This window comes from Lepidochelys kempii, chromosome 2 (genome assembly GCF_965140285.1).
Source record: "Lepidochelys kempii isolate rLepKem1 chromosome 2, rLepKem1.hap1, whole genome shotgun sequence".
NCBI classification, from domain to species: domain Eukaryota; kingdom Metazoa; phylum Chordata; order Testudines; family Cheloniidae; genus Lepidochelys; species Lepidochelys kempii.
In genome coordinates this window covers 81,478,155-81,501,638 of record NC_136381.1, presented here as the reverse complement: position 1 = coordinate 81,501,638, position 23,484 = coordinate 81,478,155, and the positions used below count along the sequence as shown (strand labels likewise).

The 23,484-nt window shown below is 38.3% G+C and overlaps 1 protein-coding gene across 5 annotated transcripts in view; it reads left to right on the top strand.

Moving 5' to 3' along the window:
- Positions 1-22,355, top strand: part of LAMA3 (laminin subunit alpha 3) — a 190,226-nt gene extending 167,871 nt beyond the window's left edge. For all 5 annotated transcript variants that reach the window (XM_073331377.2, XM_073331378.2, XM_073331379.1 and 2 more), the window contains 20 exons: positions 441-617; positions 2,062-2,213; positions 2,325-2,475; positions 2,826-2,959; positions 3,480-3,627; positions 5,620-5,742; positions 8,436-8,560; positions 8,904-9,024; positions 11,197-11,337; positions 12,482-12,612; positions 13,622-13,756; positions 15,469-15,613; positions 15,900-16,069; positions 16,874-17,063; positions 17,767-17,907; positions 18,806-18,965; positions 19,170-19,300; positions 20,098-20,191; positions 20,575-20,694; positions 21,610-22,355. In XM_073331377.2, the coding sequence (XP_073187478.1) occupies positions 441-617; positions 2,062-2,213; positions 2,325-2,475; positions 2,826-2,959; positions 3,480-3,627; positions 5,620-5,742; positions 8,436-8,560; positions 8,904-9,024; positions 11,197-11,337; positions 12,482-12,612; positions 13,622-13,756; positions 15,469-15,613; positions 15,900-16,069; positions 16,874-17,063; positions 17,767-17,907; positions 18,806-18,965; positions 19,170-19,300; positions 20,098-20,191; positions 20,575-20,694; positions 21,610-21,755 (2,835 nt within the window). In that variant the 3' untranslated portion in view covers positions 21,756-22,355. The remainder of the gene's footprint in view (positions 1-440; positions 618-2,061; positions 2,214-2,324; positions 2,476-2,825; positions 2,960-3,479; positions 3,628-5,619; positions 5,743-8,435; positions 8,561-8,903; positions 9,025-11,196; positions 11,338-12,481; positions 12,613-13,621; positions 13,757-15,468; positions 15,614-15,899; positions 16,070-16,873; positions 17,064-17,766; positions 17,908-18,805; positions 18,966-19,169; positions 19,301-20,097; positions 20,192-20,574; positions 20,695-21,609) is intronic.
- The last annotated feature ends 1,129 nt before the right edge of the window (positions 22,356-23,484 follow it).

Sequence of the window (23,484 nt, the reverse complement as noted above, 5' to 3'; positions counted from 1 at the left end):
TGGCGCAAAGCATTGAGACCAAAATTTCAACCCAAGTGCCTAAAGTGAGGCATTAATATCCATGTGTAGGCATCTGAATAAGAGGCCTGATTTTCAGAAGTGTTGAGCACTAACAGCTCCATTTGACCTGGACTCTTTGTTGCCTCAGCTGTAAAATGGGAATAATAATTACAATACAAAGGTGTTGTGGGAACTGATCAGTTAATTTCTGAAGATATAAAGTGCTGCATAAGTACTAAGTATTAGTAATAGTAGAGTAGTACCTACACTTCTCTATAGTTATGTTGGTTTAGAGTCTGATCTTGCAGTGTTGTAGCAATCCATGGCTGTTAGTCATAGGTCACTTAGCACGGACACAAACCAGTGTTGTTAGGGAGGTGATGCCTTTTTTAATTTAAAGGTAGAAATGTTTACCCTATTGTATTTGTTGTTCTTGGTAGGTTGCTATTCCCATGAGGTTCAATGGTCGTTCTGGGGTAGAGGTTCGACCTCCAAGTGATCTTGAGGATTTGAGAGGCTATACTTCCCTTTCTTTTTTTCTCCAAAGACCTCTGCCAAGACAAGCTGGCTTGCAACCGGCTTCAAATATGTTTGTAATGTACCTGGGTAATAAGGATGTAAGTATTTCTTTTGATTTACTCCAATACTTAGAACAGAAAATGCATTTTGGAGTATAAAGGGATGTCAATGTAGATAACTTCCATTAGCTTAATTTTTTTATGTGTAGGAATACATTTATTGGGAAGAAACATAGCCCTTTCCTCCAGTGGACACATAACTGTTTGGGCAAATGTCTATTTCTCTTATCCTGCTGTTCTGCCTTAAAAGTTACTTCCCAATAATGGATGCCACCAGTTAATCTTGGCAGTGACCCTAACTTGTAACCATGGACTTCATTGTAAAAATGTTTGCTTCGGGCTTCCTGTGTGTTTGTATTGCTCCTAGCACCGTGGGACCCTGATCCTGTTTCAGGCCTCTGAGTGTTACTGCAGTATAACTAATAACAAACCTTTTCTTAATTGGGTTTATAAATGCTCCTCTTATTTAAAATTTAGTCCCTTACCTCTTTATTTTCCCTCTCCTGCATATGCAAAACAATACATTCTTGCTCATGCACTCCCATTTGCACAAACACCTAGCACAATTCCCCAATTTTCCTATGTATATAGGTACCACCTATCAGTTTGTATGCTCAGTTACCCACCTGTACATGCATTCACTATAAACGTGGTGGATATGCAGGTACATGTTTAAGTGCAGTTATTCCGCAGTGGATTTTATCTTCCTGATTAAATCTCAGGAAAAACTTCCTAAATGTAAAAACAGTAGAACAATGGAACAGACTGCCTACGAAGGTCATGGAAGCTCCTTCACTGGAGGCTTTTAAAAGGAGGCTTGATAGTCATCTGTTTTGTATAGTTTAGACCCAACAAATCCTGCATCTTTGCAGGGAGTTAGACTAGACGATCCTTGCAGTGCCTTCTAACCCTATGGTTCTACGATTCTAGTCTTTCTGAACATTTGACCTATGATGGCTTTGATTGAGGTTTATTGAAATACTCTGTATGGGAGAAATAAAAGGGTAATTGTGTGGAAGATTATTGCTCCTAGGGATCTCAATAGGAGCAATTGGACTTAATATTGTTTCTTCCATTTTACTTATCTCGCAGAGGCATTGTGAGACTAAAGTAATTAGTATGTATATAGTGTTTTGATAACCTCATGTGGAAGGCACTACAAAGGTAGAAAGCATTTTTATTGGTAAGTAATATTTTTATTATAGTAATAAAAGTAAGAGTTGTGTTTGGACTCCATTCAATCCAAGTGCATAGGACTCTTAAATTGATTTGAAATTATTATTATTATTGAAACAGAGCAGCCAATGAAGCAATGAAGCCATCCCAAAATTAGTAAACTGAAAAAAGTTTCCAAATGCAATGATTGCTACATTAGGAGGATAGCTTTCAAAGCATTGCAGTGTCCCTGAAGTAATTTCTACTATATTTTACCAGCTCTAGCATCAATCATTCATTGATAGTTGATTTGCTCTTCTATTTTTAGGCTTCCAAGGACTACATTGGTATGGCTGTGAGAAATGGTCGTCTCATTTGTGTTTATAACCTGGGAGGCAATGAAGCCGAAATAGAAGTGGACCCATCAGTGACTGAGAGTAACACTGAGGAAGCTACTTTGGATCGGGTGAAGTTTGAAAGGTAAGAGACTCTTAAAATACAACCGACTCTATCCCTTTTTTCTGTATCATATTTAGATGTTACTTTATTAATAAAATGCGCTATTCCTTTACTTTTTCCCTTGGCTTTTAGGATTTACCAGTATGCAAAGTTGAATTACGTTAAAGCAGCAACCTCAGACAAGAAGACTTTTGACAGTAGCAGTGGGAGCAGTCACACACTCCTAAATCTGGATCCCAACAGTGTTGTCTTTTATGTGGGAGGATACGCACCAGATTTTCAGGTAAATAGAAATATCATTCTGGCCTGTAAAAGTGTTTAATCATCATAAATAGGGATTTTAACCATTGAGTATTCTATAGCTAATACTTTTGATTATTTATACCATGTTATAGTGCTTCTTGGATGGCAACATGTAGGTTAAACAATATCATTTATTCGCAATACATTTTAATAGTTACAGCTTTCAGAGTAACAGCCGTGTTAGTCTGTATTCGCAAAAAGAATAAAAAGAAAAAAAATTTCTTTTTGCGAATAGTTACAGCATTACTGTTTTCATGTCTGTGTAAACATTATTAAATTGATGTTGATGTTTTGGTTGGTTTTTTTTTATGGCTCTTTTATTTTTTGCAGCCTCCCAGTGCACTAGACTACCCTCGTTACCAAGGCTGCATTGAATTAGACAACCTAAATGAGAATGTTATTAGCCTGTACAACTTCAAGAGGACATTTAATCTCAATACCACTGAAGTGGAGCCATGCAGTAGGTAAGAAATAAACACAGCAAGTGTTCTACATTAAGAAATTGAAAAAACGTTATCACTGATAAATTAAGATTAAGTGTATTTCCTGTTGATGTGACCACTTAAAATCAGGGCAAATTACCATTTACTAAAGCATTCATACCCACAGCAACTTCAGTTCACATACCCTGCCACCCAAATATTCTAATAACCAGACACATATTCAAACACCTCAGCTCCATGGCATACAATGTTTGGCTTCTTTATAGCCTAAAATGACATTAAAAAGAAACATCAGGTCACTAAAACATTTTAAATAAGATTTTTCTTCTCTAGAAATCGTATCTTAATCCCACTGAGGTTAATGAGAAATAGACTTCAGTCGGGTCAGGATTTGGCATTACTAGAATCTGGTCACCCCTGTTACTGAATATTTTGTTTTAGGCTTTTTTAAAAATTACATTTAGTGTGGTTCTTGTTATGTCCGTGTGGTAGCAATTATTTGCTCCCATATATTCTGATTTATGATGTTTCATTGTTACAGATATAAAGCAGAGTCCGACCAAAACTATTTTGAAGGCACAGGCTATGCACTTGTCACAGCTAGAGAAGCAAATATTCCTAATTTGCTCTACGAGCAGGAAATTGAAACTACTGCAGATGAAGGCTTGGTGTTTTTTGCAGAAAACCAGGTAACTAATGGAGTGATTCTAACTTTTGAGTACTATATATACTTATAATAATTTGAAAACTGAAATTAATTGAGAAAGTGCTCGGAATAATAGCTCTCAAAACTACCATAGCCATCTGTGAAATGGATTAGCAAATTCTGTCCTATGTTTTATTGCTACTGAATATTAATTATAACACATTTTAGAAACAGACATTTAAAGAACAGATGCTGATTATAGCAGTGAATAGAGAGTGTGAGGTACTGTATGGTGAAGAATTGCCCCATTACTCACTTGAATGATGGCATCTCCATCTTAGAAGAAACAGGCTCAGAGGGAGAATTGTTGGTGGCAATGTTTTGTTGTGATGACCTGATAAGTTTTAAAAAAGGCTATTCTTGAGCCAGTCAAATCTTTGTCTTGCTTTCAAGAAGAAATTACTATTGTAATGTGCATCCCTGAAATACCCCATACAAATAGAAGGTGATGAATAATTTGTAAGGATCAAATCATCTCACTTCTCCCAAAGCCACTAAGGTTATGAGAGGCAGCTGGAAATGGAGGATGGTAGCATTAATGAAAATGCAATAGATGGGCTGCAGTTTTAACTGCTTTGACCCTGTATATGGCTCTGAAAGAGACCCCCAAAAGAGTAAGAAAAATACATTGTTGTTATGAATCATGTTACAGATAAATCACATTTTGGTAATGTAAACCTTCCTTTAAAAGGACTCTGTATACATTTTTCCTTTAAAAGGACTCTGTATACATTTTTCCTTTTCATCAAAGCAGTTATTTTTGTGATATTGGTACATGACAAAGGGAATTGTGTAACCCAAAAAAATGTAATAGTCACTTGTGCCTACCTTTCAAAATTATAGGCCAAATTCTGCTCCCAATTACTCCAGTTGAACCCATTGACTCCAATGGAGTTGTACCAGTGTAACTGAGAGGAACATTTGGCCCTATACTGGTATCTGAGATGAGTGCTTTTTTGATTTAGGTATTGTGATTAGAGCTGATTGGAAAAATTCCAACAAAACATATTTTCATTAGTATTTGCCAATTCTGCAAAATCTGAAAGTTTTGCAGAGATCATTTATTTTGCCAAAGTTCCAGTGGAAACCCACCTGGTTTCCTGCAGTTTGACCTACCGCCCCCTTGACAGCTTACCTGCCAGTCAGCTGTGAGTCTAGGCTTCCAGGGTCCACAGCTCTGGGGCTGAATTCCATTTCTTTAGAGAATTTTGAAATTTGCAGATTTGTTCCAAACTGGAACAAAACCTAATTTCAAAATATTGAAATCCCACAAACCAGATGGAGTTACCTTTTTCTGCCCAGCTCTAGTTCTGTTAGATAACAGAGCAAGGAGAAACTTAGAGTACAGGTGATGATTCCTATAAACTTTGAGGCTTCAGGTAATCTGTTAGGTGCTAGAACTAATGATAATATCGCCTGTTGTATTACTTATCTAATAAGAATGCTATAGACATATTTGGTATGTTTGTTAATATAATAAATCATTGCCTTGTTACTGAATTTTATTATAGCAATTTCTTTGAAATAAAAAAAGGATGCTATCAAAATTTTGTAGAGATATGATGGTACTTTTTTGAGTTGATTCATTTTCCTGAGTTTGAGTTAATCATATATATCATTAAGAGTACATTCTAGAATGTTATCTTTTATTTTTTGCCAAAAACTTTCTTGTTATTATTTACTGTCCTGGGAGGCAGTGTGGCCCAGAGGACAGAGCACTGGATTGGGATTCAGGAGACCTCTGATCTGTTTCTAGCCCTGCCATAGGCCTGCTAGGTGACCTTGGGCAAGTCACTTAACTGCCCCATGCCTCAGTTTCTCCATCTGTAAACACCTCCTTTGTAACGCGCTTTGAGATCTACTGGTGAAAAGTGCTATATAAGAGTAGTAGTATTATTTAACTTTATTAAAATAATTTACAAGACAATAAAAATACATATGATATATTACACCGTGGTTTTTTTTCTTATTGCAGGATCATTTCATTAGTTTGAATATTGAAAATGGCCATCTGGTGTTCAGATACAAACTTGACTCACAACCTCCAAAGGAAATAGCAAGCAATAAAGCAGCTGTAAATGATGGAACATATCAGCAAGTATGTCATTTAAACAAATGATATCTTTTATTAAAAGTATCATGAACTTCTAAAAATATATAGATCATAATGGCTGAAGCTACACATCCTATTTCAAATTCTTCTGACTGTGATGTTTTGCCTTTTTTTTTAGATGATTAGGCTAGAAAAACACTAGCTTATGTGTGAAGCTCATATGGAAATTAATCTTTACACTGCTCAATATCATGTATTTCTGTGGGTAAAGTATTCCTGGCGCATAACCACTCAAACGACTTGCCCTCTTGCAAGTGTATTTGTCATAAATATAAAGGGAAGGGTAACAACCTTTATGTATGCAGTAATATAAAATCCCTCTTGGCCAGAGGTACAGAATCACTTACCTATAAGGGATTAATCAGTTCAATTAACCTAGTTGGCACCTGACCAGAAGAACCAATGGGAAAAGAAGATACTTTTCAATCTGGGGGAGGGGGAAGGTTTTGTTTGTGCTCTCTTTGTTGTTCCCTCTTGGGACAAAGAAGGAGAGCAACCAGGTAAACCAGCTCCTAACAAGATCCTAAAATAATACATCTAAAATTACAAAAATTGTAAGTAATAGCAAGAAAATGCGTTAGATTATTTTTTGTTTTAGCTTGTGAATTTTCCCTATGCTAAGAGGAAGGTTTATTCCTGTTTTTTTAACTTTGAAGTTGAGCCTATAGGGGAATCCTCTATGTTTTAAAAATCTTTTTATTACCCTGTAAAATTACCTTCCATCCTGATTTTACAGAGGTGCTTCTTTTACTTTTTTCTTTATAATAAAGTTCTTCTTTTAAAAATCTGATTAATTTTAGTGTCCTAAACATAAAGGGTCTGGTCTGTACTTTTATTAAAAGCAATTGGTTGGTCTATTATTCTCAAGCCTCCCCAGGAAAGGGGGTGAAAGGGCTTTGGGGGATATTTTGGGGAAATAGGAACTCCAAGTGGTCCTTTTCCTGAATCTTTGTCTGAATCATTTGGTGGTGGCGGCAGCAATACTGTCCAAGGACAAGGGAAGGATTTGTGCTTTGGGGAAGTTTTTAACCTAAGCTGGTAAAAATAAGCTTAGGGGGTCTTTCATGAGGGTCCCCACATCTGTACCCTAGAGTTCAGAGTGGGGAGGAAACCCTGACAGTATTGCTTTAGTTAAGGATTATCATATTAATTGCAAATACCAACATTATTTTAATGTTTAGCTTGGTATTTTTATCAGATCAGTTTTAAGAAAAAACTTTTAACTGACCTTTATACAACCGCTTTTTTATCTCATCAGCTTAAAAGCATTTTGTGCTATTTTGTGGAGCTATTTATATGAAGTCTGCTTTGAAACACATAATCAAATCCCTTTATTGATGATTATTTTGGCCAAAAGTATAGTTAAACTCTACTGTTAAAATAGACAGATTTTTCAACAATAAGAAAATGTGACTGAAAAGTAAAAATAACAATGGTGTATGGGTTTATGTATGTATAAATTAGAGCTCGGGAAATATTACAAATAATTATTTGTGAACATACGTTCAAATTTTAAAATGATTTTGCTTGTCTGTGTCCCTTTTTTGTTCAGCTTTCCTTGGATATTTTAAGAGCTATGTTTACTGGCAGGAATATATGCCTAAACAGCAAATTTTAGGAGAATATTGCAGAACATTCACAAAAGGCACATCTTGAATTCATATACATGAGTACTTAAGTCAGAAACCTAATTCTAAAAGTCACTCTCATCCAGTCAAGATGTGACCTATGTGTCCAATCAAAACAGCTCAATTTTGACTTACAAATATAAGAGCCAGAAGCAGTACTCCCAGTGAACCAGCTGTAAGCAATTGGTAGGCAGAGATATGTTTGCATAGAATACGAATGGAATTTCAAACACCATATTAATTTGTAGAAATCACAACCTGTTTGTAGACAATTTGCTCACAAACAAGAGGGCTAAATTTGATGAATAACTTGTTTACTGTGAATAGTTCATGCAGCTTTCGTGCGTGTGTGTGTGTGTGTGGAAATGCACTGAGAAGGACGTGGCTAATTCAAGTTCTGATTGTAGCTGGAAAAACTGCAGAAACCCAAACTTATTAGTAAAATGAAACAGAACACACTTTTGCTAATTAAGAAACTTAGCACCTCATTTTCAATGGTACTAGTCACTCACTCTCAGAACTTCATGAGTCAGAGTGCTTCCAAACCATGTGAGTATTCAGTTTTGCCACTCAATTTTGGGTACCGCACTTGCTAGAAGGTGTGGGTTCCATTGGCTAGGACTGGAAGTTATGAGAGCTGTGTTCTGCTCCCTCTCTGCCACTGATTCACTGTGTGAACTTAGAAAAGTCACGTCACCTTTCATCACCTCAGTCTCTTTTGATGTAAAATAGGCATAATGATACTTACTCTTCTTTCAAAAGTGCTTTGAGATCTGCAAATAAAATGCATAATCTAAGTACTATGATTATATCTATTCATTGCTAGACCACTCATGCACAAAAATCTGCATACATACCTCTTTTAAGCATTTGTTACTTACAAAATGTAGTGTAAATCCACTTGAAGCAATGCAGTTACTCTTTATTTAAACTGGTGTAAATCAGAACAAAATTAGACCATTTGTATTATGCTATGTTTGCACATTTTGATGTGCTAAATTATTCTTGTTTATTTTGTGTGCACTAATTCTCACTATCTGTCCATTTCAGATTAAATTATACATTTCTGGGAGACAAAAGTTAGTTTCGATTAATCCTGGGATTAAAGCCAACATCAATGTCTTTAAATTCACCACATACTACCTGGGTGGAATTCCATCTTCTCTGCGGGAACGGTGAGTTACTATTTTAAAAAGTCAGCAGGCCCAGCCTTTCTGTTGGGTACACACTCAACTGACATCAGTAAAAGGTTTTGGTTGTATCCTATTGGAGGGCTGGGTTCAGATTCTGTATGTTGTATGTGATGTGTATATATATATGTCAAAAACTGTGAGTTGTGGAAAATCATCTGGCTCTTTGTTAATTGGGTGACAGGACATGACAGTGAAAATTTGTGTGCAATAAGGATTCATCTTGGAATCTGCTATTTTATTTTTCTATTTCATATCATTCTATTGACTGACTGTTGTACTATTGTGTGATTGAGGTAACAAGTTACATTTTTCTCTCTGAAACCAGCTTTAATATCTCTACATCTCCATTCCGTGGCTGCATGAAGAATGTAAAAAACCCCGTCACTGCATCTGTTACTTTTACTGAGACCATTGGTGTCAGTAGGAAGTGTTCCAATGACTGGAAGGTAATTTGCAAAGTTGCTTTTAATATGTTTGTTGTTCACGGATTCATAGAAGGAACGGTTAAATCATCTAGTCTGACCTCCTGTATATCACAGGCCATTAACTTTCACCCAGCCTTGTGTTTGGCTAAAGCATAACTTCCAGAAAGACATCCGGTCTTGATCTGAAGACATCAAGAAATGGAGAATCCACCACTTCCCTTGATAGTTTGTTCCAATGATGGATTACCTTCACTGTTAAAAATTTGTGCTGTATTTCTAATTTGAATTTGTCTGACTTCAACTTCCAGCCATTGGTTCTTGTTATACCTTTCTCTGTTAGATTAAGGAGCCCTTTTTAGTACCCAGTATTTACTCCCTGTGGAGGTACTTACACACTGTAATCAAGTCTCCTTTCAATCTTCTTTTTGATAAATTAAACAGATGGAGCTCTTTTATTCTCTTGCTGTAAGGCATTTTCTCAAGCTCTTAAATCATCTTTACAGTTCTTTCCTGCACCCTCTCCAACTTTTCAGCATCTTTTTTAAAATGTGGACGCCTCTTTACCCCTCTTCACTACCCCCGTGTTTATACAACCCAGTATCACATTAGCCCTTTTCGCTACAGCATCATATTGGGAGGTCATGCTTAGTTGTTTGTCTACTGTGATCCCTAAATCCTTTTCATAATCACTGCTTTCCAGGATGCAGCCCTCCATTTTTAGTTATGGCTTGTGTTCCTTGTTCCTGAATGTCTAACTTACCATGCTACCCAGGTCACTATGTATGACTGTTCTGGCCTCATGATTATTTACCACTCTGCCAATCTTTGTGTCATCTGCAAATATTATCAGCAGTGATTTTTATATTTGCTTCCAGATCATTGATGAAAATGTTGAACAGTGTTGGGCCTATTAGTATTGAACCTTAAGGAACCCCACTAGAAACACCCCACTCAGTGATGATTCCCCTTTGACAATTACTTTTTGAGATGTCAGCCAGTTCTTAATCCATTTAACCTGTGATATTGCATAGTTCTAAATTTTCAATCAGAATGTCAGACGTACTAAGTCAAATGCCTTACAAAAGTCTAAATATATTACATCTATGCGGTTATCTTTATCAATCAAACTTGTAATCTCATGAAAGCATGGAATCAGGTTTGTTTGATCAGACTTTTGTTTCCATAAAATCATATTGACTGTCCTTAATTGTATTTCTGTACTTCAATTATTTATCAATTGAATCCAGTATCAGCTTTTCCATTGATCTGCCTAGGTCTGATGTCAGGCTAACCAGGCTATAGTTACTCAGGTCATACCGCTCGCAGTTTTTGAATACTGGTACAGCGTTAGCACTCTTCTAGTCTTTTAGCATTACTCCAGATTTTCAAGTTATGTACTTTTATTCTTAAATGATCTTGAAAAATGTGACTAGTGGACCAGTAGCTGTCTCTGCTTTGCGGAACGCATTGGGTGATATTGTGTATGCGGTCTGCATAGGTAGTCATCTCTTACTTCCTTTTCCTACCCCGATGGATCCTCTGAGTTTTTGTCTGCATCCCAGGGGTGTCACAACTTCAAACGTGCAAATCCATCCCCAGAGCCCTTTTCACTATTCTTCCTGCTGCAGCCAACTGGGTGGGACTCCCTTTCAACTCTGTGTATGCCACTTGGTTTGATCGTGGTAGTCACTTCCTGTTGAAAGACTCTTGTCACTCCTCCTCCTCCCTTTCCACTGTGGTTGAGTCTGCTGCCACTACAGCACTCTTGGCCTCACTGCCTAATGGATAAATGAAAGGGATTCAAATCTGAATGTATTCATTCCAGGCCAAAGTTCATTCATGTGGACAGCGACCCTGCCTGCCTACTTTTTGTCTTTGAATATAAAATCATCTGGCCTTTTCTGATAACATAGACAGTAAACAGAGCAGAGCCGTGTATCATACTAAATGGGCCTCAGTTTACTTACACTGGTTCAAATCAAGATTAACTCCATGGATGCCGACAAAGTATATATACTTGTTCTGTACTTGGAAACTCAGGTACTGTACGCTCAATTTGTCTGTTATATGTTTTCAGTTAGAGTCCATTCATGTGTATATTAGCTTGAATAAAAGAATGAGAGACTTATCTTAGGCAGTCCAGTAAAAAAAGTGATACATGAAAACCTAATTCATCATCTCTTTGCTTTTTAGCTTGTGAGATCTGCAACTTTCTCCAGGAATGGAATACTGGGTTTGAATGCTGAGGGTTTCCCATTTCCCAGCAATTTCCAAGTCGGATTTAGCTTTCATACGTTGGCACCCAGTGGAACATTATTAAATTACAATATATGGGTATGAAACATTAATTTTTGTTTCTGGATAAGAAAACTCATGTCTGTTTGGGACAGGAACATTTTTCAAAATCTCACTTTCTTGCAGAATGGGAAAACTGTTTCCTGCCCAATTCTACTCACAATAAGATCTGGTCCAAAAAAATTGAGTTTTGAAATTTTTCATTGAAAAGAATAGACCTTTTGTGGTGGAAACTCTCCCTTAAAACAGTGGTTCTCAACCTTTACAGGAGGCTGATTTGTCTTGTGTACCCCAAGTTTCACCTCATTTAAAAACTACTAGCTCACAAACTCAGAAATAAAGATATGAAAGTATCACAGCACACTATTACTGAAAAATTGCTTACTTTCTTATTTTTACCATATAATTGTAAAATAAATCATGACCCCCCCCCAGGTTGAGAAACATTGATATAGTATATAGAGCAGTATAAACAAGTAAATGTCTGTATGAAATTTTAGTTTGTACTGACTTTGCTAATGCCTTTCATGTAGCCTGTTGTAATACTAGGCAAATATCTAGGTGAGTAGATGAATCTCCTGTACGTGTACCCCTGGTTGAGAACCACTGCCTTAAAATGTTCCCATTTTCCAACCATGACTATTCACAGCACTCAGACAGTATGGGTAAACTTAGGTAAAGGGAGATTAAATGACTTGCTTGCTAATATGAAGTGCAGAGAGAAGTGACTCCACTGGAGGGGCAGAGTGTAGAAGAAATTCCTGTGTGCTTGTGCTTCTGGAGGAAACAATGGCATTCAGTAGGTGGGGAGTTCAATCCCTACCTCTGGTAAAAGTCAGTTAAAAAATGTTTAAATAACGTTTTTATTTTTTTGCATCCCAAAGTCTGGTGTAGGCTGGCAGGTCTCTTCCCTTCTCCAGGAGCTGTGTTAATTGCAGGGGTTCTGGAGTAGTATGATTTGGGAGATTACCCTGGGAGAGGTACAGCTTTTGGGGTGGCCCAGAACAGTTTTGTGGGAAGGAAGGTTTCCTCCCATGGAGCCATGTTGGATTCCAAGAACTCTTGGGAGCAATGCATTCTGCCATGCTGACTTACGATTGGGACTTGGGTTCATGGTGATATCAGGAAAACCTGAAGCTGCCTATATTTAATGATAACTTTATAGGATTATTTTATTTTTTAGCCTAATATTCTTACCATCTTTCTGAGAGACGGCTTTGTAGTCGTAAAGATGACAGATGAGGAAAAACAATCCAGCAAGAAATATGAAGATGGTTCAGTGCATTATGTGTCAGTAATCAAAGATGACAGGATGTAAGTCCAGTTCTGTGTTTGGTTTTTGAATGGAATGCAAGCCTTGGTTAGAAAGAGAAGATTGTAGAATGTTTTTTTGACCTGATGTTTGGTTATAAAACGGTACATAGTTAAAACTAAATTCTGAATTGTGCTAGCAGTGGATATGGACATTCTGAAGCATTGGCTGATTCTTGATCTGTATATTTGCATGTCAATACCTGCTGAGTTCCAGTTCAGCTCCTATACTTCACAGCAACACTGGTAGTCTGAGCTTTCAAACCAAAAGGCTTGAATCTGCTTTTCTGTGCGCTACGTGTCTTTCTCTGTGGTTGGGCAAGACATAGCATTGGACAGCTTCTCACACTCATAGTCTTCACATCTTTGAGTGTAAATTGCAAACCTATCTAATGTAGCTGTTTTACAGGCCTGAGGAGGAAGGGTAATATCTCTCCTAATTTTCTCGATATTGATCTCCTATATAGATTACGAGACAATTTACTAAAATTTATCTAATTTACTGAAAATTAGATGACTTCTAAAACACACTGGTCTCTGTAGGGTTATATAAAAACTTGTGCTGGCTAAAAAAGAGGGGTTTGAAAGATAGCCTTTGATTGTATTAAAGTCTTGGTCTAATGATAACGTTCAGAGTTTTTCTGTAGTAGCAGTGTCCAACTTGTCAAATTCTGTTTCCTTTTGGCATAAGTGATAGAATCCTGGCCCCACTGAAGTCAATGGAAGTTGTGCTGTTGACTTCACTGAGGCCACGATCTCACCCAAAGAATGTAAGGTGACGTTCTGCTCTCATTCTAACTGTACTGCACCATTTTAAATATGGTTAAGTAGTGAACTAGTACGGGTATAAAACCCATGGAAGCGATAGGAGACCAGGCCTGTAAACGCATTCAGAATTAAAATGTAACTGGAAGGCATGTGTGTGTCAGATCTTTCTTTAAAAAAAATTCATTTAGCTGGTAGTGTGTTTTTCCTAAATTTTTCACTCTTATTTGTATCCATCTTGTTTCAGGGTCAAGCTCCTGGTTGATGACCTGCCTGTGTCAATGGTTGTTGAACCTCAAGGAATGTCTAGAAAATTAAGTCAACCTATAAAATTGGGTGGTGATAATTTTGAAGGCTGCATCTCCAATGTCTTTATACAAAGGTACTTAACTCGGGAGTATTTGCAGTAGCAGACATTGGGGTAAAGAGAGAAATGTCCTGTTTTCCTTTATGAGTAACTGGAATTGCTTCTCACTAATCTGCATTTCTTCTAGATACATGAAACCTTGCTGAATGCATAACCTTGTTGCACAACAAATACATTCCTGTATTTGGCCAATTCATCACTTTTATAAGATTTAATGGAGTTTGATCTTTTGATGTATTGGAAGATCACTCTGAATTGTATTCCTTCACTAGAAGTTTGGTTTAAAAGCATCATTATATTGGAATGCGTATATTGCAACACCCAAAGTTTTCAAACATCTTTGCCTATATTATAGTCATCAAAAATACATGTGCAGCCAGATAATTGCATGAGCAAGAAACATTTGTATATGCAAAATAAATAATTACATCAATAAATGGGGGTACTTGTAAAAAGACCTGATTGCTGGTTTATGTTACCCATTTGTTACTCAGTTTTTTCCCTCCACATCCACCTGGTGGTAAATACATCTTTGCAAGCCCAATTTAGAAGAGAAATTTCACCTTAAGTGTTTTCTTTCATTAAGTTAATTCCTATCACAGGTATTCTCCCAGCTGGGGCCTGCTTGTTTCTACTGACTATTGAGTGTTTGGATGTGCATGAGTGTGTGTGGTTTCACAAAAAATATGTTGTATTTTTGGTTTGTATTTATCTTCATTAAATCTTTGCCTTAGCATTGTGAAGTTGTGCAACATGTATACTAACCTGTCCGTCCATCTGTGATTTACCAAAATTGGAGAGATTCCTTAAACCTTACAACCTACATATGTGTACATTTATTCTCATTGATTTAGCCTTTGCACAAAGAAGATTGGTATAAAAGTGTTTCTGGCAACAGGGCAGAGTTGCACAGTAACAAACTGATAGTTTTTTAGCCCTCACACTTGGGCATCCAGTTGAGTGGGAGTGTGGCTGATTTAGCAAGACTGTAGGTTTGCCCTGATCAATCCTCTTCTATCGCTAATCAGCAACACCTTCTTACTCTAGTCCAGAAGGTGTGACACTGCCAGAGTTACTGTATTCCAGCTCCCTTTTCTCAATGGCAACAGCATTTTTTCAAGTGGGTAGTTTTTGGTAGGCTCCTAAATTCAGTTGAGGATGCAACAGCAGTGGCTTACCTCAGCAGTAGGACTGTAGCAGAGGTGGGATGTTTCAGGCAAGAGCTCCAGACTACAGACTCCTTTCATGTTTCACAAACTTCCCACCCTGTAGGTCATGCAACATCTTCAAGGATTCCCCCCGCCACACACACACACTCACCCCTCCCCCCCCCAGGAAGCAGCTGATACTTTTATTTAGTCTTGGCCTGCTAAAGCTGCCAGAGGCACAGCACTGGACTCTATAAGCCACCTACTGTATAAGTGGTTGGGATTTCCTGGTGACATCACATGCTAATACAAAATATAGAAGTTCTTACAACAGTAATTCTGGATCTGCCTGTGCCAAGAGTTTAGAATCACTCATATAAATCATACTCTTGTGACAGGTGAAAATTGGTAGATGTCCCTTGAACAGACTATCACTGAGAGTAGATCTACCTTGTAAGGCTATATGTCCAAACAATGCAGCTCTAGAATATATGGTGGTTTTCATTAAATAATAGAGATGATAAAGGGTGGTCTCCTATAGCGCTCATTCTCATTCCTCATGTTTATTCCCTATTCTAGGACAGGTCAGCTCCCTCAAGTTCAAAATCTAATCAATTATACTGAGAAGACTGGTGTATCCGTGGGAGCCTGCAGGATGTACAAGTCACTCCAGCCAATGCTGCTGAAAGAATTAGCAGATCCTAACAGCTCTAAGATTTTCAAGGTATGTCTATGTTTACTATAAACTCCAATCCACACTGATTCTCAGGCTTAGGCTCCACCACATGAGCTGGCAGGGCTGAGGAACTGATGTTATTCCTTTTCCACCTAGCATCTGGAACAAGCTCTCCCTTCTCCTTATCCCATGCTCAATATATAACTCTCCAGAGTGATAAGTTCTTTAGCCATTCAAAGGAGGGTGTTGACTGATTCTGATGGGAACTATGAAATATGTATATTGAATTACTATCTCAGTTATACATATTAAAGATTTAAATTCTGCCTTGCAGTTACAGAAGAAAAAGTACCGTGCTTCCCTGACAGGTGCCGAAGTGCAGCTAGACCAGAAGAGCTGTGCTTTACCTACTCAGCTAAATTTCATCAGTGGAGCTTATCAGTTTGGCAACACTCCCAATAGTCATTTGCTGTATACACTTTCCCAGGCATCACTGACAGACAGGTAATGTGACAGTTCTCCACTTAACTTCTAATGCTGTATTCTCCAATGAATCTTAAGCCTTTAGGTGCTAAGGGTTATGATTTCCCCATGTGCATCTCTTTGGGAGTAATAGGGTGCACCCTGATTGTTCTGTTAGGGGCTTGACAGAGAACTTTTCCTCCCAATCATTGTTTCTACAGAACAAAGCTGAACAGGTTGCCTGGAATGAGATGCTTGAATTTAGTGCACATTGAGGCACAATCCAAGAATCTAAATCTGCCAACTTCAGCCCACATTCAGAAATGTGAATGGTGTAACACATAATTATGATTCCAAAAGCCACTATTGTGTTAACAAATTAATTGACTTGTGTTTGTAGGTCAAAACCTCTCCCCCTACATTCCAACAATTAAGACCAGACTGGGTGCTTCTGTTACTGGTTTCTGGGATGGAACTCTCGGAGACTGATGACCGGGTTTTTCAGAAGAGTGTCCTTTTCTGTCAAAGTTGCTTCTTCTCTTCATTTGCCAAAACTAGAATTCAGGACACAGTATATTGCCCCTCTGTTCAGAGAGGATTTTTAATTAAATTCAGTGGTTACCAAATAGTGAAGATACCCACTGGCCTTGTCTACTTTATATTCTCTACAGTACTGAGTACATCATCAGCATTCAAATACTTAATAGTAATCTCACTTTGATGTACTGGTATTATACTGGCAGAATCAGGCCCCTTGCCTCTTTCTAAAGGTTATGGAAAGGTATGACAGTAAGCAAAACAAGGCCACGTTTTAATGTCTTCTCTGCTCCTCTCTTTCCACTAAAGGTCACATTTTTCAGTAGACGTACGGACTGCATCATCGGGAGGACTGATTTTTTTTGTGGGAAATAAGCCTGAGAGCTCTTATATAGCTCTTTACATTTCAAAGGGTCGTTTTGTCTTTTCATTTGGTGCTGGAGGAAAGAAAATTAAAATCAAAAGCAAAGCAAAATACAATGATGGGCAGTGGCATACTGTAAGTATTATGACATTTAGGACAAAATTAACTGTGTGAACCATTGCAAAACATGACCCAGCACTTAATATGCACAGCCGTAAGTGCTCAGCATTTTAAAATGCCGGGAGTATATTCACCTCAACCTTGTGGAGCTAGTTCATATTGCTGAAGGTTCGTGTGGATGACAGGTCTTCGTTGTCAAAAGTCTCACGGCAGTGGCCTAGTTCTAATGCAGTTAGGATTGTGACAATACTTGTATTACTTTAGGAAAGTTCCCCAAAAAAGGGAACATTAAGGTAGGTAGTATGTGTCTGTAGGATAGAGACATTATGGTTTAAGGCGTTATTCTGATGCCCGTAGGCATCTAGAAAGTCAGTGGAATTACTCTGGTTATATACCGGAGTAATGAAAAACAAGGAACCTGGATAACTGATGCTGTGCAAAATACTCCTAGTTTTTGAACGATAAGGTATTTGAAAAAACATTTTGCCCACCTACTTTCTTTTTATTTTTGCTAGTTTCAAGTGAGCCTCAAAAATGCATGCTGATTTAAGGACTATACTGTCTATAACTTGATGGTTAGAGTTTTCAGAAGTACCAAAATGATTTAGGAGCACAAGTTCCATTGACTTTCATTGGGACTTGTGCTTCTACCTCACATAAGTGATTTTGAAATTCTACCCAATGTGTCTAATGGTAATTATGCTTTTCCCCCACAAAGGTGGTATTCAATATGGATGGGAAGAATGGCCATCTTATTATTGATGGTCTGAGGGCCAGGGAAGGAAAACTGGCAAGTAATTCCACCTTCAGCACTAAGCCACCAGTCTATCTGGGTGGGCTTCCATCCCTGAAAGTACAGGTAAATCATGGAGATTTGGGGGTGTTTTTTTTCATTGCACTGCAGATGAAGACACTGAAGTATTGTAAAGGGCAGTCATGATGAGAGGGATTTAGATTACTAAGGCCATCTATACGTAGTGTCCACAAATTCCTAATTATAGACATACACCCCTTCCCCAACTGTGTGCCCAGCCTTCAGCTTGACATAAATTATCAGCATTTTACTCTATAAATTGATTGCAGCCATGTGCTGCTCCTGATTCCCCTTTACCTGCAAAAGTCAAATTCCTCTTTTCTCCAAGAGCACCCTTTCCCCTTAGAGCATTCACTTCAGCAGATCCTTAAGGTGTCTCCAGCTAAACTAGATTTAGTAGTATTCAGTACCAGATGGAGGGATTCCCACTTACTAATCACTGTGATTTTAGGAGGGATTATAGATGTAGAACCTGATTCTAATCTTAGATATGCATTACCTCTGTTATCTTTAAAAATGACCTGTTAGGTATGTGCATCACTACACAATAGCTGTTTGGGGGTGGGTGAGTGCTTAGTATTTGAAATCAGAATTAGACTGTTAGATTGTCAACATTTGGATGTATCATTGGAAAACAGCTATTCTACAAATAAGATTTTGCAATAACCCTTTCAAGATTTCAACATTTCTAGCACGCTTGACTCTTTCATAGTTTACTGGCATTTCTTTCATGACATAGTACACATTTTCACTGTACCAGGGACAGTCTTTAGGTGCATTTCATACTTGGGTTTTCTACCATCAAACAATGCTAAAGAACTGCTTGGCTGATCTGTTATTAAAATAATAGCCAGCATGCTCTAATTTATTGTTATATTATTATTAATTTATTATTATTATTATTATTATTATTATTTCTTCATGTTTTTAAATATGTTTTCAGAATATACCAAGAAAGAGTTTTGTAGGTTGCCTGAGAAATTTTAAAATGAATGGAAAGCTCATGAATACTCCTCATCGGAACACTGGGGTCCCTCCATGTTTGGATGGCTCTTTGGAGCCTGGGATATATTTCTTTAATGAAGGGGGATATATCGTCATTGGTAAGTAGTGTAGCAATCGCTATGTGGAGCTATGTCTTTATTATATAATCCACATAGATGGATAGAGACATAGTCATATAGCTATCAGTTTATTATATCAGACAGATATAGCTCCATGTTGTGTGTGTATATATAGATGATACTTTTCCCCTTTTTAATGTGCTGTTCTAATTATTCTCCCTCCTCCCCTTCTCACACCTGCAGATAACTCTTTTGTGATGGGTTTGGAATTTAAGATCATATTTAACATTCGTGTGAGAAGCCTAACAGGAGTCCTACTCCATACTGGAAACAAACAAGGCAACTATTTAACTGTTTACATGGAAGCAGGAAAGGTGAGTGTGGGGTTTATTTCTGTTTGAACTGTATTACCATAACTAAGAAGAGAGACACCTTACTTTGAACACCAAACTAACTTCGTACAAAAGAAAACCAAATTAAAAATACGTTTAAAAACTTCATGATAGTGTCTTATAACCATCTCTGTGGAGTGTGAACCTTACATTTGCTACCATACCAGTATGAGCAGCTTCCATTGTATGCACGCAGGCTTCCATCAGGCAGCTCCATGATAGTCAGTGCAGGGTGAAGGGGAGTGTCAGAGAACCCTCTTCTCCTCAGGACAAGGAGCACTTGTGGTACTCTGCTCCTCCAAAAATCTACCAGGGTTTAGGCCAGTGGATCATGGAACCATGTGCCCTCACTTCTCCCTTAGCCTTTGCCAGGCTGCTAGGAAGAGCGCAACCATTGAGCACCGACTGCTCTGTGCAGCTCCCTGTGTAGTTTCTCCGTAGCTTTCTGCACATACCCACTGCAGAATCTCAGCAGTTCTATTTTAGTATCGTGTTCAATAGCGAAGGGTGTCTCAGGGGAGTTGAAGGAAACCTGGGGAAGGAGGCAAGGGGGTGGATTTATGTGTGTATAGAGTACACACTATCCTCTCTTAGGACTCTTTAAATGGAATCTACCTTCCTTTAAGGAAGACTGTTTGGGAGTCCAAATATTTTGACTGTGCCTTTTAAAGTGTTGGTGAAATGCACCAGTCAGTGAGTTCAGTAAATTGTTGAGAGTTGGATATTCTTTTGTCACTTCTTTCTTTTCCCTAGTAACTTGAAAAATGACTGTTTTACAGCTCACTGCCTCTGGAAATAATGGTGCTGCAGAGTTCCAGACATCCGTCACTCCTCAGCAGTCTCTATGTGATGGAGAGTGGCACTCCATAGCAGGTACTGTATCCTCTTGCCTGCTCTTCTGAAACTGAAAGGGGTGGGAAGAACAAAAAAGACTGCCGCAGCCCAAATCTAATGCCTAACCTTTTATACACTAAATAATTCCATTGCTGTTTTTTCTAAGAACACCCTTTAGAATAATAACAGGTTTTAATTATTTAAGATTGCATGTAGGGAAGAGAACCTTTGGACTTTGACGTTGAACGCTTTCTCATCCCCATAGGTATTTTGGTATATGTCAGTTTGACTTGGAAATATAATGAAATAAAACTTCCCCTATAAATCACATTCCTGCAAGACAAACACTTCTTAAAATAGTAGGTCATGGCTAGTGGATGCTTGACTGGAGCAAAGTTACTGATTTACCAAATTCCTTACAGTAACTCAGAAACAGAACATTGTGCACCTAGATGTGGATGCAAAGAGCAACTACACCATTGGATCCTCTGCCCCACTTTCTGCTAACGTGGGTCATCCGCTGTATTTTGGAAGAGTTCCAGGTAATATTACTTCAAGTTAATGTTTTGTTGCTCCTCCTGGTGTTTTGTTTCTTTTTTTGAAAGAAAAAAAATCAAACACACTATGGGCCATATCCTCTCCTATAAGGGAAAAAACACTCAGGTGACAGGAGACTTAACTTGTATTATCTCATCATTTTTTGTCAGGTAGGCAGGGTCTTGCGCACTTCCTCTCTCTCTCTCACACACACACACTATGTCTACAGTACAGGCTGGCATAGCCCTGTAGCATAGATGCAGCCTACGCCATTAGAAGGCATTTTTCTGTCTGTGTGGGAACACCACCTCCCTGAACAACATTAACCACCTCAACAGAAGCACTCTTCAGTCGACATAGCTATGTCTACACTGGGGCTTAGGTTGGCATAGCTACATCGGTCAGGGGAGTAGTTTTTTTCATACCTCAAATGCCAATATAACTTTCATGTGTCCACCAAACCCCCTCTCCCCGCCCCCCACCAAAACAATGCTCACAAAAAGCCACTCCACCCATATAGTCCAAAACTCCTGAGAAGGTTCACATACTCCTTTTGTCATAGGTGAGGGCTTGAGATGAATGTATCCTTCCAGTTATGTTAACTGAAGGGTGCATTCACACCCATCAATCTCACTGAGGTTTTAACTCAACCCATAGCAAGGTTTCACCCAGTTCATATCAACAGCAAAACATGATAAAATGTGCAATAATTTTTTTAATTATTTTATTTACCATAGTAAAGTAGTTTAGTTGAACGTGGAATGTTGGTATCATATTACATTCTGAAAGCAAAGACTATCCAATCCTCTCAATAATCAGAGATATCAAAGGGAACATTTTAATGCCACCAGCCTGTTGTATTCAGTGCTTTACAAAACAGCTCATATTATTTAGCTGCTCTTTCTTCCTTGTCTTTACAGCAAATTTGGAAACACCGTGGCTTCCTGTTCGGGACTCGTTCCTTGGCTGTCTACAGAACATTAAAATAAATGACAAACCTGTCTCTGTCAGCAAAATTTCAGAGGTTCATGGTGCAGTCAGCTTGACTGGATGCCCTGCCAAATAACTTTGCCATTACATAATAAGGGAATTATTTGTACCCTCGTTGGGTTGGGTCTTCTGATGTACTGTATGAATTACTGCAATATGGGTTCTCCTTCCCTGATCACTGTGTTACTCTTGTCTATTATGATGTTCAAAACGGCTTACAAGTTAATGCATCTTCTGGAAGGGTGGCCTGTGCCAAAGCTAATTAAAAATGTTGGCTTTGTTAGAGTCCTTATTAAATTTGATTGCTTTCCTGGGTAATTCATTGGGTGTGTGAGATATATACACAAAATATAAAATAGTATTGTTTATACACGTAGTGGGCCAAATGCTGCTTTCGTCCTCCCTGGTATAGCATTAAAATAACTCCATTGACTTAGCAGGAGTTATTTTGAGTTTACACTGGTGAGAGTGACTACAGAATCTGGCCTAATATAAATAATTTTATAAAAATATATACATTTCTTTGGGTTGATGAACAGTGTTTATACTGAAGTGTACATTAATGTTAAAAATAATAATATAAATGGAGTCTGAAGCACTTTAAAGAGTGGAACTCTGGGAGATTGTTGCTGTGTTAAGAGTTCTGGGGCCAATAAATGCAATATGCTCTTTTTAAGACTTCCATATTCTTATTTGGTTGTAAAGACTAAATTCTTTTAACACAGCTTTTTCCTTAACTTGTTATTCACCACGGCCAAATCCTGCTTGGTTTATGTGAGTAAGCCCATTGACTTCAAGGAGACAGCTTGCCCAAGTAAGTGGGACTGGGCCCATTGTTTCTGGTCCACAGAATTTAGATATGAAACACTTCTGATTAGGATAACTTTTCCTGTGGCTTTCAGAACCAGTAGATGCTCTGTTTGTTTTCCTGATGAAATGAAGACAAGATCGAATTATTAACACTGAAGTATCGAGCACACTATCACTTATACAGCACGAACTGCAACACTAAAACCAAGAAAATCCTTAGTTTGACATTCAAGTTTGTCTGACCAGGATCCCTTACCCCACAGAACCCTGTTTGCATTGTTATTATGGATGTGGGGCGGGGCTGAGTAGATGTTGTAAGGCTTCAATCACCGCATTCATTCAAGCCCAGCATTTTCACCCTATTTTAGTCCACTTCCCATCCCCAGTGTAGAGCCCCTATCTTTGTCTGAAAACTGCACTCGCTCTGCATCTTCCAAGGCTAGGCAAGTCTCTTTGGAAGCTCTTATGTTGTTCCTAAAGTCAGCCACGAGGTGGCATAAGAGAGCAGTAGAAACAAACCTCAGCTCCCACAGCCTGTGGGGTTCATCTCCACGATGTGTCCAGTGCCTCCAGCCCAAGATTCAGCAACCCTGTCTATGTTTGTGTGTTTGGCACAACATGCAGTATGGGTAGTAAAACATGCTGCCTAGCAAGAGGGCCCTTATGGATTTGAGCATTAATTTCCTAAAAAATCTTGTGGCTTCAATGCTTGTGTTTGAAAATCAAACCAAAAAACCTCCATTATACCAAATCTGTGTGTCACTGCTTTTCTGTGGCTATTCTGTTACGGGCAAAGCCAGCCCTCTCTTTGCCCTTATGGAGGGTTCTGTAGCAGCATAGCCAGGGTAGTTCTGCTGCTCTGTAGTGGGGGGTGAGGGGTGGACAGAGCGTGGAAACTGCACAGAGGATGAGCTGTGACAGGGACTCGAGGATATGGTGCTGCATGGATCCACCTGTATCACACCCCTGGAGGTGGTCTAACAACCCTTACGCTA